Source organism: Adiantum capillus-veneris, chromosome 17, assembly GCF_014529385.1.
Source record: "Adiantum capillus-veneris isolate H3 chromosome 17, ASM1452938v2, whole genome shotgun sequence".
Lineage (NCBI taxonomy): Eukaryota > Viridiplantae > Streptophyta > Polypodiopsida > Polypodiales > Pteridaceae > Adiantum > Adiantum capillus-veneris.
The window spans coordinates 8702600-8722466 of record NC_140947.1 but is presented as its reverse complement, the minus strand read 5'-3'; the positions used below and the strand labels follow the sequence as shown (position 1 = coordinate 8722466).

General features: G+C 44.6%; 1 protein-coding gene across 2 annotated transcripts in view; it reads left to right on the top strand.

Annotated features, from left to right (window-relative positions):
- The first annotated feature begins 657 nt into the window (after nucleotides 1-657).
- The window catches only part of LOC147436772 (uncharacterized), a 54362-nt gene continuing 35152 nt past the window's right edge, over nucleotides 658-19867 (top strand). The window contains exons 1-3 of one of the 2 annotated variants that reach the window (XM_086486197.1): nucleotides 658-1655; nucleotides 1868-2377; nucleotides 2576-2753. In XM_086486197.1, the coding sequence (XP_086342323.1) occupies nucleotides 1199-1655; nucleotides 1868-2377; nucleotides 2576-2721 (1113 nt within the window). In that variant the 5' untranslated portion in view covers nucleotides 658-1198 and the 3' untranslated portion in view covers nucleotides 2722-2753. The remainder of the gene's footprint in view (nucleotides 1656-1867; nucleotides 2378-2575; nucleotides 2754-19867) is intronic. The other variant, XM_086486198.1, reaches the window with a different exon arrangement.

The following is a 19867-nucleotide window of genomic DNA, read 5'->3' as shown; positions in this document are numbered from 1 at the left end:
GCCATGCTTACATTTCTCGTTAGCGTTCATTAGCCTAGAGATTCCCACACCCGCTTTTGCAGTGTCAGTGCCGCGATGGGATCAACAACGCAGAAGCAGCCCCCCTCGGGACTAAGTGACATGGACATGGGAGGGTGGGATCTACGATGGGGGGACTGACGGCCGTAGATATGGAATGTAGGTATCCCAGATTAACAAAAGTAATCTAAGGTACCCTTGCGTTTCGAAAGTAATCTAGGGTACCCCATTTTTCCTACGTGGGGTTTGAACCCGTGACCTCACCCATGAGAGGCACATGCTTTAACCACTTTGCCTTGCACGCGCTTTTGGGGACCCTAATTACTTAAAACATGTGTGCAAAGCGACAACCCCCGAAAGTAATCTAAAGTACCCTCGATTACTTTCAACGCCGCCGGATCTACAACCCACAATTGCCTCACCGTAGATCCCACCCTCCCATGTCCGTGACACTTAGCTCCGAGGGATGCCAACCCTTAGGTTCCTGCAACGTCTGCTCATTCATTGATCACACGTCTCTAGGATTGCTTATTAGGGGATGGCCGGTTACTTTTCAATAAAGTCAGGGGGAGAAACGACCAGGGTCAAAATGGCGGAATCTTAGGCTATATGTACTAGGATAAAGACGATGAAAGGCGCAAGCATGTGCGCAGCAGGTAGTGCACACACACCCACATCTGCACCACCACTTGCCTGCCAAAATATGGACTTCTTTCATCAAAAGTCTCACCTCAAGCTCAGTCTTTTCCTTCCTCCAGCAGTTCGTGAGAGAGAGGGGAGGAGTATATTTCCGCCCACGTCCCAGAATTCTTATTCACCTTTGGTAAGCTTCATTTCACCGATCTTCTTGCCTACTTCTCTGCAGATGCATCCTCCCTCTCGACTCTAGTGTGAGACAGGTACCGAGCAATCGAATCCCTCTCTCTCTCTCTCTCTCTCTCTCTCTCTCTCTCACACACACACACACACACACACACACACACACACACACACGCACACGAGCAGCGCTATCACTTTTTCTGGGTGGTATTGTCCGAATCTCTTCCACATGCCTCACCGCAAATCTGTCACCTCCTGTCTAACCACCCGCCACTCGAGTTCCCCTCCAAAACACGCTTCTCAACTCCTGCTTTGAAAGCTCTATATCTAACCGTTTCATGATGCAAGTCCGATCACCTTGATGATCATGGAGCTCGAGAATAGAGCAGGAAAGGACATTCCAGCATCAGCTGCCAAGGCAAACATGCCAGATATTATTGCTAAGAGCAGTGTATGCATGGCTCCATTTCCCAGTGGGCAGGCATCTTCTGATGTGCGTATGCATCCATTTGCAAGCCAGCATCAAATGACGCCTGCGGACAGAGGCATTCCTGCGTATACAAGCCAACAGCACACATTATCTGCAGATATGCGTGGCTATGCACTTGGCGCCCAACAGATTATGTCTTCCTCAGGCATTCAGAGCCATGCTTTTGCAGCAGCACATCAACCAGTCTGCTCCATTGCGCTACCGGGACAAGTCATGACTGATGAGCAGTTGGAGACCCTCAGAAGGCAGATCTCTGTGTATGCTACTATTTGCCAGCAACTTGTGGAGATGCACAAGGCCATCATGGCACAGCAGGGCTCTGCATCAGGTGCAACTTTTAAATAATGAGCATGTGATCATAGCAGAAGTGAGCTCCAATAAGTAAATTGGCTGCTAGAGGTGTAGAGAAAAGTCTAAGGGGCACTAACAGGGGTTAAGGGGGATGTGTGAGAGGTGTAGAGCAATGAGGACGTGAAGAGAAATGAATTCCACTTGGTTTTCTTTTTCTTTTTGATGTAACAACCCAGTGTCAATCTGCAGGTTTATGGTTAGGCCCTTCGATCCCCTTCGACTCGTCACTGCATTCTATGGGCCATAAGCTGACATCGAGGCAAAGATGGACACCAAGTCAAACACAGCTTCACATCCTTGAGAGGCTCTTTGAGCAGGAGAGTGGCACACCTAACAAGCAGCGAATTAAGGAGATAACATTGGAGCTTAGCCAGCACGGGCAAATTTCAGAAACTAATGTATACAACTGGTTCCAGAATCGCAGAGCCCGAACAAAGCGAAAACAGCAGCTTGGTGGAGCTAACAACGGAGATTCTGAGCTTGATACAGATGTGGATATACCTGAAGAGAAGAAGGGTAAAATTGAAGCAGATTCCACAAGTTACACTTTTGATGCTTTCCAGGCAACGGGCAGGGCTGTTTCAGGTGCTGACAACATGGACCATCACCAGGGAACCTCGGACTTCTCTCAAAGGCATCTACAGCTAGATAATGACTCTATGATCTCTCTCAACAGAGACGCACTGAATGGGCATCATGGTGGGTATCATAGGCTTAATGCATTTGTGTGTGGGCTGCATTTTTTGTTTGCTAGCACCTTTATGAACATTGCCATGTTTATATGAGGGCGCATTCTTTTAGAAAGATTTGTTCAGCTAACAAGCCTCAGCTTCACTAGGTCACATATCATTTTTTGACATTAAGCAAAATTCTGAGTATACCTGTGGTTCTTGTCAGCAGATGACTCGCATTTGGTTGACAGTAAAGTATGGGACCTTTCCTTCAGTTTGCCCGAAAGCAAACCAGATTTTGCTACATTTTCTGGATCACAAGATTTTCAGAGGCTGCAAATGCTCATAACAGGCGCTGAAAGTAACAGTTGAAACATTTCAGATCAGTTTATCTATTTGTTGAGGTGATTTAATTTTTTACGATTTGTTTGTACGGTTCATCTATTCAATGTTGTTACATGTTACAGTTTGGGTGCATACGCATGGTCCTTGCTAAAAATAACCCTGTCCCATGCATTGTGTTTTCCACTGGCATTATGCGGTTCTGCTACTCTAGGGATTACCAGTGTCATGTTGTGACATTTGTTAGTCAGCAACACTTTTTTTGCTGATTTTTTTTGGCAAAAAGCTCAATGTCAACAGAGGGCCAATTTACCTTTATGTTTGAGTCCGTCCACTTTTTCTCGGTAGGTCTATAGATTGGTTGGGAAGAGGCAGATGTTTGTGGCGGTGGCACATGCAAATTCAATCAATACATGGATGTGTGGAATTTTAAAAGTTGCTTGCTTTAATGTATAATCTCTTAGAATGACGCTCTTGTCTAGATTTTAATTGGTGCAGCTAGTTGAAAGTTTGGGCTTCCATGGGTGAATGTCTTACAGTTCATGTTTTTATCCAGGATCAGAATGAATAAATAGCTGCCATCGTCGTGGCCTTACAAGGAATGAGCATGCAAAACTTATCGAAACGATCAACAATGGTTAAACACTGTGTATTCCTTGAAAATGCAAACTAGAAGGAAGATTATGTTAGAGTTATGGCATCTCTTTGGATTTGTCCATTTGGTCCCAATTTCTCCTAGGGACAGGTGTTAGGGAGTGAGGGTTGTTTTGTGGCTGTGCCCGGCAAGTGCTAGGTAGTTCTCTCATGTCGGGATGTGTCTAGCCATGTTTAGCTTGGGTTTTGACTTCGTTCCTTGGCCATATAGGCTCATGTAGGCTTGGGATATTTTATTCCAGCCTCTCCTTTTTTTTCTCCTGGAGCCCTATGGGCATCTGGTGTCTTTTCCCACTTTTTCTCTCATTTTCCCTATTTACCAAGTCGTGGGATATTGAGGACTGAGTGGGGCAGCCAGGGACGAGGCCTATATAGGGAGCAAGGGGGATATCACTCCTAGACACAGTAGTAGAGCCCAGAGGGGGGGACGCTGTTGCTAAATTAGGTTTATATAAAGGAAATATAATTCTGAATGAATTATTGGATTTATGAGAGAGAGTTTTTCTCGCTTGAGATATGAGGAAAAATAATTCTCAATGAATTATTGGATTTATAAGTGAGAGGGTTTTACTCCCTTAAGACATTCGAGTACAGATTTTTTTAGTGTGTCATTCAGAGTAATGACGGGAGCACTGTGAATGGGAATGTTTGTAGAGCCACCGAGAACGAGCACTTCTGATGTGTAACATCGGATGGGTGACATAGAGCATCGAGAAGAAGTATTCGATCATCTGGAACGGACATCTTTGATGTGCCATGGGATGCGTGACATAGAGCATCGCGAAGGAGATTGTATCGTAAGTTCGGTGAGAAAGGACTATGTGGTGGGTATTCTTGATGAGTCATAGGGTGGGTGATGGGAGCATCGGAAAGGGAATATTCCAAAGTTAGGAGGAAGTCCAAACTGAGTTAGAATTGTGCACAAGAAATGAGGCAAGCACTTAAATGAAGATGGAAACTTTGAGAAAATGCAATTGCTTTTCGGGAAAGCAAATGGTTTCCCGTGAAGGAGTCTATTTTTGCATTGCATCTGTGAATGAGATTGCATCCAGGGACCCCTTGGGTGTGAGTGTGCAAGCATTGGTTTCAGCTTATAAGGTATTACTGAGTTTTTAGCAGGTTCAGAGATAAAAACAACAGCAAAAACCACCTCTCTTTCTCTCTTTTTAGCAGAAGAAAAAAGCGATCCCTCTCTCTAACCAAGGCGCCCCCTTCTCTGCCCTATTTTTGCCGGGAAGACCCCCTCTATTCTTGCCGCTGCCAGAAGCTATAAAAGTGGTCTTTCTCTCACTCTTAGGCACCAGAAAAGCTAACGCTAAAGATTAGCCCATGCAGCTGCAGATTTCACTGCCAAAATGATGCCCCCGATGACTCCCATGGCTGCGTTCAGATGTCACTAGGACAAAGTAGGCGAGTTCCATCGCGAAGAAGTACCTTTTGTGATTGTTTCAACCGCAACAAGTTGCTGTTTTTCTCTGTTTTCAGCCTACGAATGTTATAGACGGGGCTCCTATACGAGAAGGATCCCCAAAGCAGACTTCTTCTGTGTGAAGGATTGGAAGAGAGGTTTCTCTGCGTAGGGATCTCTTCTGGGAAGTTGCTTTTCGAGAACCGAGTTGTGATGAGAGTTTCGAGTCTTCGTAGGTAATGTTTTTCGTGTTTTGATCTATGAGTGTTTGTTTGCGGGTACACTCTGTACAAGGAAGTAGGAGTAGAGAAAGACATGAGCTTTTGTAGGAGAAAAAGCCAGATGTCACGTGCACATATAACCCCATGTGTACGTGGACAAGCTACTTCATGACAAGGGTTCAGCTAGCTTAGGAAGTGTTGTGGCACTTTTCTGAGTCTGTTCGCAGACTGTGCATGTCCAGGCACTTAGAGTGGATGCATATCCTCTGGTTGCACACAACATGATCATCAGATTACCATCAGAACCCATCAGGAGCATTTTTACAATGCACATACCTATTTTCCCTATTTTAGCCATTTTTTACTTATTATTAATAAATGACTTTGTTGGGAAATTGGGTAGGGCAAATTGGCTAAGGATATATATAAGAAACCTAGCGCTAGCACTTTCTGGCAGAAGAGGCAGTAGAGACCACAAGTCTGACAGTGCACCTTCTCAGCAAGAACCCCCGGCGGAACACCTAGCGTTTTCAGCCATCAAGAACAGCTTAGCGTTTTCATCAACTGCAGATCAGCCGCAGCATTTGCAAGTTGCAGATAAGCGTGGCGTTTGCAGATCCCCTACTGTTTCTGCAGTAGATATCAATTCCAGCCTAGCGTTTTGGGAACAGCAGACCAGCCTTAGCGTTTTGCAGTTTCCGCGATAGTTCAGCCCATAGCACCAGCGGCAGTTAGCCTTCGTACCGCAGCCCCCAAACCTCGCAGATCTCACCTTCCCGCAGCAAATCCTTGCCGCACGGTCAGACCAGCCAGCGTTTCCAGATCAGCCCGCTACTCGCAGATTTCAACATCTGCGTTTTCAGTGCGTCGTCGTCGCATCGTCGTCATCGACATAGAGTCAGAATTCAGCAGATACAAGATTTGCAGATTCAGCCCTTAGCGTTTTTAGTCTTCAGCCCGTCTCGTTGCCGTCGACATCGTCGGCAAGTCCATTGCATTGTAGAGATTTGTGCAATCAATAGTAGACCGCTCTCGCCATAGAGAGTGGAGCCTTTGGAGGAGGGTTTGACAACATTCTGGTGTCGTATTCTTCTCTCTTTCTCTTAGTCTCAACACCTTCATGCACAGTGTTTATCCACTTGTTTGTGATCATTTGCACTCTCTCACTAAAGGAACGGAAGGCTCTCCCTTCCGTAAGTAAAAGGAACCCTTGAGCACAGTCGGAGCACTCATCTTGAGCAAAGTTCAACATCCACATCCGCTGCGCCCTACATTGGTATCAAAGCTTTGACAATGTTCTGTATCACTCAAGGAAAGAACCACATAATTTTTTTTTCTTGTTGCGGTCGCACGTAACCCAAGTCCACTTGGGCGTGTCGATTCCTAATCGTGTTTTTGAAGAGTGATAGGAAACCCAAGAAAGAAGGGCTTATGTCACGTGCACATATAACCCTATGTGTACGTGGACAAGCTACTTCATGACATGGGTTCAGTTCAATTCAGTCAGCCTAGCTTAGGAAGTGTTCTGCACTTTTGTGAGTCTGTTCGCAGACTGTGCATGTCCAGACACTTAGAGTAGATGCATATCCTCTGGTTGCACACAACATGACCATCAGATTTCAGTCAGAACCCATCAGGAGCATTTTTTACAGTGCATAGACCTATTTTCCCTATTTTAGCCATTTTTCACTTATTATTTTTAAGCGACTTTTTAGGTAGGGCAATTTTGATAAGCAAGTAGATAAAAAACCTAGCGCTAGCATTTCTGGCAAAAGAGGCAGCAAGATCCGTGTGGTCAACATGCACCTTCTCAGCAAGACTCCCCAACAGCATGTCAACCTAGCGTTTTTTCATCTACAGCAGAAGCTTGGCGTTTCGCATTGCAGATCAGCCCCGACGACAGCAAGACCAGCAGAAACACTAGCGTTTTGGTAGCAGAACTCAGAACCAACCCTAGCGTTTTTGGATCAGCAAGCAAGCCTAGCGTTTTGCAGATTCACCGCGACAGAACCACCAAAAGCACCAATGTTTTCAGTTTCAGCATCAAGACTCCGTACCACAAGTCCCGAACCTCACAGATCTCACCTTCCCGTAGCAGATCCTCGCCGCACGGTCAGATCCAGCATAGTTTGCAGATTCAGCCCGGAAAACGTAGATTTCAGCATTTGCATTTTCAGCGCATCGTCCTTGCATCGCCATCGTCATCGACATAGAGTCAGAATTCAGCAGATAAAGATTTGCAGATTTCAGCCATTAGCGTTTTAAGATTTCAGCCCGTCTCGTCGTTATCCTCATCGTCGACGACATCGTTGGCAAGTCCATTGCATTGTAGAGATTTGTGTAATCAATAGTAGACCGCTCTCGCCATAGAGAGTGGGGCCTTCGGAGGAGGGTTTGACAACATTCTGGTGTCGTATTCTTCTCTCTCTATCTCTCAGTCTCAGCACCTTCATTCACAGTGTTTACCACTTTGTTTGTGATCATTTGCACTCTCTCACTAAAGGAACGGAAGGCTCTTCCTTCCGTAAGAACTTTGAGCACAGCTCGAAGCACTCATCTTGAGCAAAGTTCAACTTTCACTCCCGCTGCACCTTACATTGGTATCAGAGCTTTGGCAGTGTTCTGTATCACTCAAGGAAAGAACCACAAGAACCACATAATTTTTTTTGCTTGTTGCCGTCGCACGTAACCCGAATCCTCTTGGGTATGTCGATTCCTAATCGTGTTTTTGAAGAGTGACAGGAAACCCAAGAAAGAAGGGCTTGTCCAGCCTCCCCTTGTGCCTCTTTTAACTCATTGAGAGCGGACCGTGCACTTAGCAGCCGGCCAATCGACGTGAGGTGGGAAAAAGCAACCTTGGTGTGAGCGCAAGGCCGCCTAGGGGTGTGCCCATGGAAAAGAGAAGAGTTCCGGTAAAGAGAAGATCCTTCTCTAACACAGATTGCAAGCTAAAGAACAACCTTAAGGACTCAAGAATCTCAAGAACCAAGACCCACAAGAACCCAAGTTCCTCGTGAACTTAATAACCCAAGACTTCAGTGGATGGTCATCACCTGAAGCGGAATGGATACTTCGCATGGAGGTGGTGAACATGAGAGGGGCGAAGAAGAGTTTTCCCCATCAGGAGGTTTTTCCGTCCCTCCCCCTTCCCCATCTACGCCAAGGATTGCACTCACTCCTATGGAGGCTTTCGACAAGATTATGATGGACAAGAAGTTGGAACGCGAAGCAAGAATGGCAAAATTGGCTCGTGAACACGAAGAAAGAAAAGCAGAAATGGATCGCGAGCACCAAGAAAGAAAAGTAGAATTGGCTCGCGAGCGTGAAGAACGACGGTTAGCCTTTGAGTGTGAGCGTGAGCAAGCGCGCTTGGCAGCCGAACAGAGAGCCCAACACTTGCAAGAGTTGTTCCGACTCTTTTCTAGTGTGCATACGCAGATTGCAAAGGATCAAGAGAAGGAGACTCTCAGTCTCTTCTTTTCCAAAGCACGACACACATGATTTGCATGATAATGATAAGTGAGATGATAAGCATGATGTATTGCATGATAATGATAAGCATGATGATTTGCATGATCAAGATGTGATTATTCACGAGCATGATGATTTGTAGGAAGAAGCTGTGATTGTTCACAAGGATGATGGTTTAGTTGATACTTTGTCTAGTGAAGCTAACCTCATTGCAGATTCAATCTATCTCGAAGAACCGATCTTGGCTCTCGAGTCGAGGTCCACAGAACCCCCACAGGAAGATTCGATCAATCCCGAAGAAGTGATCTTGGCTCTCGAGTCGAGGGCCAAAGAACCCCCACAGGAAGTATTATGTGTTCGAATGATTAGTCAGCACGCATTGTTCGAGTGTTTCATTCGTGATGCTTTCCTATATTTTAATCACCGTCCTTATGTGATCCCTTTTCACAGGCATGACATATTGTACGATGAACACGATTCACTCATGAATGAGCACGAATGTACGCGGATTACTCATGAAAAGATGAAATATTTGCATTCAAGGAAATCAGATTCCATGTCTCTTCCTTGGCATGACAGATTATTATAAAGAGCACAAGAAGGATTGACCATCAAGCATCGGCATTTCCATTGTGATTTGCTACAGTTGATTGATTTAGATCAGAAAGTCAAGATTCGACCCCATTGTTTGTGTGTGTTTGATGAACGGTTTGGCACTCCGTCACTTTGTTCATCTGCATTGCATGCACAATTTGTTCGAAGGAATAGTATTTTTCCAGTCACTTTACATGGAATGGGTATGTTCATGTTTTTGTGTTGGAAGTGGTTTCAGGAATTTTCATCCTCGGATATTCTTGAAGAAGGTAGACGTATGACTATAGACGAAGTTGAAGCATTGAAGGAGCCATAGATGACTTTGTGTCGCTTTCGGCGCGGCCCAAAGAAGCAAGCGTTCCAGACCTTTATGAAGTTCAAGTATCGCATGACCCACGCATCAGAGTGGGCGGACGAAGAGTCCTTTCCAGGATTCCAAATGCTGTTGGCGATCTCCCTTGACGCCATATATTTCGGTACCAGTACCTCACTTTGAAAAAAGAGGGATGTCACGTGCACATCTAACCCTATATGTACGTGGACAAGCTACTTCATAACATGGGTTTAGTTCAGTTCAGTAAGCCTAGCTTAGGAAGTGTTTTGACACTTTTGTGAGTCTGTTCGCAGACCGTGCATGTCCAGACACTTAGAGTAGATGTATATCCTCTGGTTGCACACAACATGACCATCAGATTTCAGTCAGAACCCATCAGGAGCATTTTTTACAGTGCATAGATCTATTTCCTATTTTAGCCATTTTTCACTTATTATTTTTAGGTGACTTTTGTTGGGAACTAGGTAGGGCAATTTTGATAAGCAAGTACATAAGAAACCCAGCGCTAGCATTTTTGGCAGAAGAGGCAACAGGAACCGTGTGTTCAACAGGCACCTTCCCAGCAAGACTCCCCAACAGCGTGTCAACCTAGCATTTTTGCCGACAGCAGATCCCTAGCTTTTTTCATGTACAGCAGAAGCCTTGGCGTTTTGCATTGCAGATCAGCCCCGGCGACATCAGGACCAGCAGAAACACTAGCGTTTTTGCAGCAGAACTCAAAACCAGCCCTAGCGTTTTTGGATCAGCAAGCAAGCAAGCCTAGCGTTTTGCAGATTCACCGCGACGGAACCACCAGAAGCAGCAACGTTTTCAGTTTTCAGCATCAAGACTCGGTACCGCAAGTCCCGAACCTTGCAGATCTCACCTTCCCGCAGTAGATCCTCGCCGCACGGTCAGATCTAGCGTAGTTTGCAGATTCAGCCCAATAAACACAGATTTCAGCATATGCATTTTTAGCGCGTAGTCGTTGCATCACCGTCGTCATCGACATAGAGTCAGAATTCAACAGATAAAGATTTGCAGATTTCAGCCATTAGCGTATTCAGATTTCAGCCCGTCTCGTCGTCGTCCTCATCGTCGTCGACATCGTTGGCAAGTCCATTGCATTGTAGAGATTTGTGCAATCAGTAGTAGACCGCTCTCGCCATAGAGAGAGGGGCTTTCGGAGGAGGGTTTGACAACATTCTGGTGTCGTATTCTTCTCTCTCTATCTCTCAGTCTCAGCATTCATTCACAATGTTTACCACTTTGTTTGTGATCATTTGCACTCTCTCACTAAAGGAACGGAAGGCTCTCCCTTCTATAAGTAAAAGGAACCTTGAGCACAGTTCGGAGCACTCATCTTGAGCAAAGTTTAACTTTCACTTCCGCTGCACCTTACAACTTATCCTTCTCTTTTCACTCATTGAGAGCGGAACGTGCACATAGTGGCCGGCCAATCGACGTGAGGTGGAAGAAAGCAACCTTGGTTTGAGCGCAAGGCCGCCAAGGGGTGCGCCCACGGGAAAGAGAAGAGCTCGGGTAAGAGAAGATCCTTCTCTAACACAGATTGCAAGCGAAAGAAGAACCTCAAGAACTCAAGAACCCAAGAATCAGAAGTACCCAAGTTCCTCGTGAACTTAAGAACGCAAGACTTCAGTGTATGGTCATCACCCGAAGCGGAATGGATACTTCGCATGGAGGTGATGAGCATGGATTGGATGAGTATATTAAGTATGATGTCGAAGTAATCAGTCCAATCGATCTCAACAAGGTGGTAGCGATTGCTATCGCAGGAGATGAAGCACAATAAGAGAAAGCCGAAGGAGAACAAGACTTCTCAAGGTACTACTCAGACTTCTCAGAACCCTCAGAACGGTAAGAATGGTAACTCTTCTAACCAATCTTCCTCGAGTCTCTCAAAGAAGAACTCTCCAAATGAATTTAAGGGTAAAGCTAATACAATTGCTAAACCTAAGCTCACCCCAGATGAAAAAGCAGCACAAGGAATTTTAGGAGGATACATCACGTTAGAAGAACAAAGCAGAAGGTCGATGTTATCATTGTCACATCAAGGGTCACATAAAAAGAACATGTCCTAAGCTTGACTCTAATGAATCTAAAGAACCCACAGAACCCACATCCTCTATCAATGCAACAAATGAGAACACGAGTGTGACCCAAGTTTCTTATGATCCTCCCGTTGATGAGTCTCTCATTAAGTGTTATGGTCATGTGAAGGATCATCGTTTTGTCATATTGTTTGACCCAGGCAGTATGCATGATGTGATTAGTGACTCGCTTGTCGAAAGAGCCCGCTTGGAGGTTAGCAAGACATCTCCTTTTAAGGTGTCGGGCTTCGCTCCCGGTATGGACTCTCTCATCATGCAAGAGTGTCTTGATGTTTTGTTCATTGTTCAACAAGCGTCCTTCCCCAGAAAATTTGTAGTCTCCAACTTCAGGATGTGATATGCTTTTAGGCATTCGATGGTTTCGTGAGCATAACCCTCTCATTGATTGGGCAGCTAATACTTTCACTTTCAATGCCAAGAGTGACTCTCCCATTGTCATTCGTGGGGAGCAAGTTGTTCATTCTTCATCTCTCATTTCTAATATGCAAGTGAAGATTGAAAAGAATCAGGAGAAGGAGACTCTCTCAGTCTTGTCTTCTCCAAAGAACGACACACATGATTTGCACGATAAAGATGTGATTATTCACAAACATGATGATTTGCATGATAAAGATGTGATTGTTCACAAGGATGATGGTTTAGTTGATACTTTGTCTAGTGAAGTTAACCTCATTGCAGATTCGATCAATCAAGAAGCACCGATCTTGGCTCTCGAGTCGAGGTCTCAAGAACCTCCACAGAAAGTATTACGTGTGCGCATGATTAGTCAACACACATTGTTCGAGTGTTTCATTCGTAATGGTTTCCTGTATTTCATAGGTATGCCATATGGTACAATGAACACATTCCTCATGAATGAGCACGGATGTATGCGGATTACTCATGAAAAGATGAAATGTTTGCACCCATTCCATGTCTCATGAAAAGATGAAATGTTTGCACCCAAGGAATTCAAACTTGCTTTTTGCACAAGTTATGCAATGTAAGACGCTTTGTAGATGATCTGTTTGTCCTTGACGTTTCTTCTTTTCAAGATTTTATGTACTTGAATTCGAGTTCTGTAGGCAGAGGAATTTATCCAAAGGAGTTTTGTGAACTTAACTGTACCACAAATAGTGATTGTTGTGTCTTTTTAGACCTTAAGATTTTTCAGACTCCCTTGGGATTAGAAGTAGATATCTATGATAAGCGCCTTGAACCAGAATATGCCAATCTAAATATCATCCGTATATCTCACATTTCCTAAGTACGATGTCATTTGCTCTCAACTATTTAGATTTTCTCGTCTTTGTTCTAGTAAATCTGCTTTTGTTGTTCAATCTTGCCATCTTATTCCTTTACTAGTTGAAAAAGGATACTCATTCCAAAGAATTATGAAAAACGATTGTTCATTTTTGCATCGTAGTAAGCTTATTTTTAATGTTTCTTCCTTTGGAATGTTCAAGATAATCAATAGTAAATTCAATAAAAGTGGGGAGCTAAAAAGCTGACTTATTGTTTGACTTAATAACCCCTTATGTTGTTGATTTGATCTTTGGTGCTTCTAGTATTTTTACTATAGCTTGACAAATGCTAGCCTTTATCATGGTTGAGTATGCCCATCACCTCCGGAGGGTTATAAAAACTCAGCTCGTTGGTTTTGAAGAGTACGTTCAAAGCATGAATGACCTCTATAGAAGCGTGCACCTACTCTTGGGCACTGACGACGTGAGTAGGGATGTCATAGCTGTTGTCCAAGCTATGCATGATAAAGGTGATAATCTTATTCTTCCTGTTTGGACAAGCAGCGAAGTTGAGATCACATATTGTCAAGTTTGGTTCTTTGCTCTTCATAGGTTTGTAGTAGTATTTATTTTTCGATTTCGTATTTAGCTTACCTGAGGACTTAAGAATGTGTTCCATTAGAAGTTGTTGTGTGAAGTTTGATTTCTAAGATTAAGTTTTTAAGATATCTTATTCTTTTTTGCTTAAAGTTGAGTACTTGTTTTAAGCCAAGTAAGTTGCGTCAACTTATTTTACACATACCTTTTTTAAAAACATTTTTAAGTTAATATTGTTTTGTTTTATCTAATTTTGTTTCGTAGCAAACAAATTGATTTAGTTTGTTTGTTTGTTTGTTTTTGTTTTTCTTTTCTTTTCTTGTGTCCCTTGCTTTTATAGTTTTATGAGTGCTTTATTTCCTCTTATAATTCTTGAGTTCAGACTATTCTGAACTTATGAAAGTATATCTCTTCCTTGGCATGACACAGTATCCAAAATAGCACAAGAAGGTTTGAGCATCAAGCATCGGTATTTCCATTGTGATTTGCCACAGTTGATAGATTTAGATCAGAAAGACAAGTTTCGATTCCATTGTTTGCGTGTGTTTGATGAACGGTTTGGCACTCCGTCTATATGTTCATCTACATTGCATGCACAGTCTTTAAAGAAGACTAGAATTTTTCCAGTCACTTTACCTGGAATGGGTATGTTCATGTTTTTTGTGTTGGAAGTGGTTTCATGAATTTTCATCCTTGGAGATTCTTGAAGAAGGTAGACTCATGACTATAGTCGAAGTTGAAGCATTAAAGGAGCCACAAATGACTGTCGCTTTCGGCACGGCCCAAAGAAGCAAGTGTTGTAGACTTTTATGAAGTTCAAGTATCTCATGACCCACGCATCAGAGTGGGCAAGCGAAGAGTCCTTTCCAAGATTCCAGACGCTGTTGGCGATTTTCCTCGACGCCATATATAGTTCGGTACCAGTACCTCACTTTAAAAAGGAGGGGATTTCACGTACACATAACCCTATGTGTACGTGGACAAGCTATTTCATGACAAGGGTTCAATTAGCTTAGGAAGCGTTCTGGCACTTTTGTGAGTTTGTTCGCAGACCGTCCATGTCCAAACACTTAGAGTAGATGCATATCCTCTGGTTGCACACAACATGGTCATCAGATTACCATCAGAATCCATCAAGAGCATTTTTACAGTGCACAGACCTATTTTTCCTATTTTAGCCATTTTTCACTTATTTTTAATAAGTGACTTTGTTGGGAAACTGGGTAGGGCAAATTGGCTAAGGATATATATAAGAAACCTAGCGCTAGCACTTTCTGGCAGAGGAGGCAGCAGAGATCACAAGTCTGACAGTGCACCTTCTCAGCAAGACCCCCCGGCGAAACTCCGAGTGTTTTCAGCCACATCAAGAACAGCCTAGCGTTTTCATAAACTATAGATCAGCCGCAACATTTGTAAGCTGCAGATCAGTCAACAGACGAGCCTTAGCGTTTGCAGTTTCCAGCGAACCATAGCACCAACGTTTTGCATTTTCAGCAATTAGCCTTCGTACAGCAGCCCCCAAACCTCGCAGATCTCACCTTCCCGCAACAGATCCTCGCTGCACGGTCAGATCAGCTAGCGTTCGTAGATTCAGCCTGCTACTCGCAGATTTCAGCATCTGCGTTTTCAGCGCGTCGTCGTCGCCTCGTCATCATTGCCGTCGTCATCGACATAGAGTCAGAATTCAGCAGATACAAGATTTGCAGATTTCAGCCCTTTCAGTTTTCAGCTTTCAGCCCGTCTCGTCGCCGTCCTCATCGTCGTCGACATTGTCGGCAAGTCCATTGCATTGTAGAGATTTGTGCAATCAATAGTAGACCGCTCTCGCCATAGAGAGTGGGGCCTTCGGAGGAGGGTTTGACAACATTCTGGTGTCGTATTCTTCTCTCTTTCTCTCAATCTCAACACCTTCATGCACAATGTTTATCCACTTGTTTGTGATCATTTGCACTCTCACTAAAGGAACAGAAGGCTCTCCCTTCCGTAAGTAAAAGGACCCCTTGAGCACAGTTCGCAGCACTCACCTTGAGCAAAGTTCAACATTCACATCCGCTGCACCTTACATCAGATTAGCCCAAGGGTTTCGTACCCTGAGTTTGGGATTGGATCCATGGATATGAGAGTGGTAGACTCTCGAGTTGGGCAGAGGTAGAGATTCTCGAGGAAGGACTTCATCTTCAGGAAAGGAGAGTTGTTGCTAAGATTTTTACGGAAGAGGACTCTGGGAATAGAGGTCGAAAAGAGTTACAAGAATGCCATACCTTGAGTCTAGAAGGTAAGCTCCGGAGGTGAGAACCTTGTTTCTTGAGGATTCTGAGTAAGGAACTAAGGTTTTTGGGAATAGCGTTTATGCCCTGAGAATAGGGAACCGAGGCTTCCAAGTACCATCGAGTGTGATCTAGAACGGATGTGGTAATATATTCGGTTCAAGTGCTTGTACAAAGGTTTCTCCCTAGTAATAAAGATACTCTTTACGACAGGGACTAGTTCATCTTTTGGTCCTGTCCTATCTCTCTCTCTCTCTCTCTCTCTCTCTCTCTCTCTCTCTCTCTCTCTCTCTCTCTCTCTCTCTCTGGGCAAGGAGTAGAAATTCTCGAGGAAGGACTTCATGTCCAGGAAAGAAGAGTTGTTGCTAAGATTTTTACGGAAGAGGACTCTGGGAATAGAGGTGGAAAAGAGTTACAGGAATGCCACACCCCGAGTCTGGAAGGTAAGCTCTAGAGGTGAGAACCTTGTTCCTCGAGGATTCTTGTTATGTCCCGCTCACAGGAGGGGGGATCTAGCCCAGACGTAGTGAGGATGGGCGTTCAGTGTTCGGGCGGACGTAGTGTGGACACGGCCAATGTGGTCGGCCATTATTATAAAAGGGAGGCCAAGGCCTCATTTGCAGTTATCGACTCCCACTGGCAGAGTGCTAGTGGTTAGCCCGTGAGGCTAGGAGTGCGCGAGGTCACCTCGAGGAGGTGAGGTCGGGTGGTATGGGACGCTCGGTCTTACAGGTGCACGCGTACGTCCTCGGATGTTGGCCCCAACATTGGGGAGCTGCCGGTTGGTGGCTATTGTCGGGTGGTTTGTCCGACGCGTGTCTGTAGGCGGTCCGTTTTTGCGGGAGATCCACTTCTCCGCTTTCGTTTCATGGTATCGAAGCCGGCTTGGTTGCATGAAGGACCGTGTGCACATCTATGGGCGGGTTAGAGTCGGATAATTACCATTTCATGCAATTATTAATGAATTAATTGTTTAATTGATTATTTTCTTCTTTGAGCATGTTTGTAGGTGAGTTAATGAGCTGCTCGCTGATTTTTGATAAAATTCAGCAATTTAACAGGGAGAAGTGTTGAAAATCAGAGGATTTTTATTGAATTTACTGGTTTTCGATGAAAATCAATGTATTTATCATTAATTTGCTGCTTTTAGATTAAAATTCAGCATTCTGTAACTTTTCAAATCTCTCTGTAATCTCCTTCTCTGTGTGAAGCGCACAGAGAGAGAGAGAGAGAGAGAGAGAGAGAGAGAGAGAGAGAGAGAGAGAGAGAGAGAGTTACCTCTCTCTGTGCTTCGGTTATTCTTTGTGTGCTTCATATGGATTTGTGGAGAACGGGAGTGAGCTTGCACTCGCTTCCAACGTGGAGTTTATTTTCCAGCATGGCTCTCAGCTGGAGGCTCATCGCGTGTATGGCACGGGCATGCGCAAGCCCAAACACACGCATGTCGTATCCTTCTCTGCTTCCACGCGGCACTCGTAGCGTTGGAGTTTTTTTTTGCGCTGGAGGTTTTTTACGCTATGCCCTCTTGAGTGACCTTATTTTAAAAAGGGACCAGGCTCTTTAAATGTGGACACCTTGGTTTTTTTTAAAAAAATTGAGTGTGAAACCTGTTGGTTTATAAAAACCACTTACAGAGAATTCACTTTTAAAGTTCTATGCTTCTCTCCTGAGCTCTCCCTCTCCCACCTGCTCGCGCTCCCGCGCTCCCGCCATCACCTGCTCGCCTTCGGACGCTCATGCCGATGCAAAGAGCTCCTCGAAGTTCAACTTTTCGCGACCGAAAAGTGCAGAAAAGGCCCAGTTTCGTGTGAAATTTTCAATTTTTCACGCACTTTGCCATGGATTCTTCCAGCTCGGATGTGCAGCGTGATGATGCACTAGGTAATGTTGAAATTCCATTCACGCATGCTCTCTACACATGGATTACAAGTACTTTCTAGAGTTTCGACCAGCGTGTTATCGCTCTGGAAAACGCGAACGTTCAGACGAACCTTCACTCAGCCTCTCTCGAAGGGGTCGTGCAAGGGCTTAGTTCCCGGCTTACTGCTTCAGAAAATATGGCTCGGTTGACGATTGCACGTATTTTCGAGGGCGAAACCCATCTTCAACAATTGCGGACGCAGATTGCTGCTTTTGGGCGTTCACAAGGTGGTCCGACTGCCATGATTCCGTACAAAACTACAAACTTCTCAGGGGAAGAGAAGGAGTGTACGGAACTGGCCGTAAATAACTGGTTGCATCAGTGAACCACTTATTTTGATCTTCATGGGGAGCATGATGAATGGAGGATTCAGATGATTCCTCTTTATCTGCGCAATACGGCGCTCACCAGGTGGCGTAACATGACAGAGAAGCCTACGACGTGGGTTGATTTTTGTGTGAAATTCAAGAGGGATTTCGCTAAAATGGACCCTTTGAAAGCTTATGCCAAACTGCAGAATCTTTCGATGAAAACTCTGTCTTTTGATATGTATACGACAACTTTCAAAGAGACGCTCACCTTCTGCAAGATGAATTCTACGCACGCGGTGCACATATACCTCTTGGGATTACATGAGGGTTACTGTTGGGCCTTAATCAAGGACAAAGCCCCGACTAACGTGGAGGATGGAGTGGCAAAGGCCAGGACGTTCCATTTGATAAATGGAGCAAACTATGAGAAGAAAGGAACTGTCGACCATCAATCCGGTGAGGGTGCTTCGAGGAAGCGACCTCGATTCAGCATAAGTCCAAATCACCGCGGAGATCTTCTCAGGAGAAGAATAAGGCCAAAAATGCTTCAGTTGCTGATGCAGTAAAGAAGGGGGCTTGCTTCGGATGTGGCCAGACGAGTCACCAAATCAAGGATTGCCCCAAGAAGAAGAAGACACAGAAACCGCAAGGTCGTCCTTCGGTTCAAATTCACGAGATCTCAGGTAACTCTGATGTCATTCAAATTGAAATCCATCATTTAGCGCACAGTTCATGCACTAACTGTACTTTTGGCACCAAAGTGTTTGATAAGCACGATCTTCTCCGTTTCCCCGGAAAGATCAATGGTCACGACGTGACTGTACTCCTTGATAATGGAAGCTCATCACACAATTTTGTGGATGCAAAATTGGTGCATGAGCATGCGGACGCGGGACAGTGACCATGAGTATCGTGTGAAGATGGCTCGTGACGAGGATACGGATGTATGGAATCGGATGGTTCTAGACTTGTCGCTCGAGCTAGCTGATTACATAGAGAACCTGGATTTCCACATCATGCGCCTGGACAGAGCAGATGTTATTTTAGGAATTCCATGGTTTTTGTGTCACGTGACACATCCAACCCTATGTGTCCGTGGACAAGCTACAGCACGACAAGGGTTCAGTCAGTCCAGTCAGTCTAGATTTAGAAGTGATTTGGCACTTTTGTGAGTCTATTCGTAGACCGTGCATGCCCAGTCACTAAGTGTAGATGCATATCCTCTGGTTGCTCACAGCATGATCATAAGCATTCCCATTAGAATCCATCAGAATCCTTCAGGGGAATTTTCTAGTGCATTTAGCCTATTTTCCCTATTTTTGACATTTTCACTTATTATTTTTAAGTGACTTTTGTTGGAAAGTAGGTAGGGTAAATTGAGTAAGTTTGTATATAAGCAAACCTAGAGTAGCACTAATTGGCAGAAGAGGCAACAGGAGCCAAGCATAGCAGACAACTTCTCAACAAGACCCCTTGGCGGTTTCCCCCTCCAAGCAAGAAGAACCATCAGCATCCCCTAGCGTTTTTACATTTAACATCAGCAACCATCGCCAAGCAAGTCCGAAGCCTAGCGTTTTGCATCAGCATCATCGCCATAGAAATCCGTGACCTAGCGTTTTTGATCCCAGCAAGCTAGCGTTTTTGGAGACACATCAACCTAGCGTTTTTGCAGATTTGCAGAGTTTTCAGCCACAACAATGCAGCGTTTTCAGCAATGAAGAAACTGCAAGTTCAACCCCTAAAGAGGTAGCAGATTCAGCCCGGAAAGACCATCAGTTTTCAGCCTAAAGAAACCTCAGTTTTCAGCCCTAAACCTGCAGATTTTCAGCGTCAAAGACCCACAGAAAACAGCCCCCAAATCAGCGTTTTTGGACTAGTCGCAAATTTCAGCCCATAGCGTTTTTGGACAGCAGTAGAAAGATTGCAGATTTCAGCCCTAGTGTCGGCCTCATCATTCCCTTCGTAGTCGTCAACATAGTCTAGACTTGCATCCGTCTCATGCATCACCATTGTACCAGATTGTGCAATCATAAGTAGACCACTCTCGCCGACGAGAGTGGGACC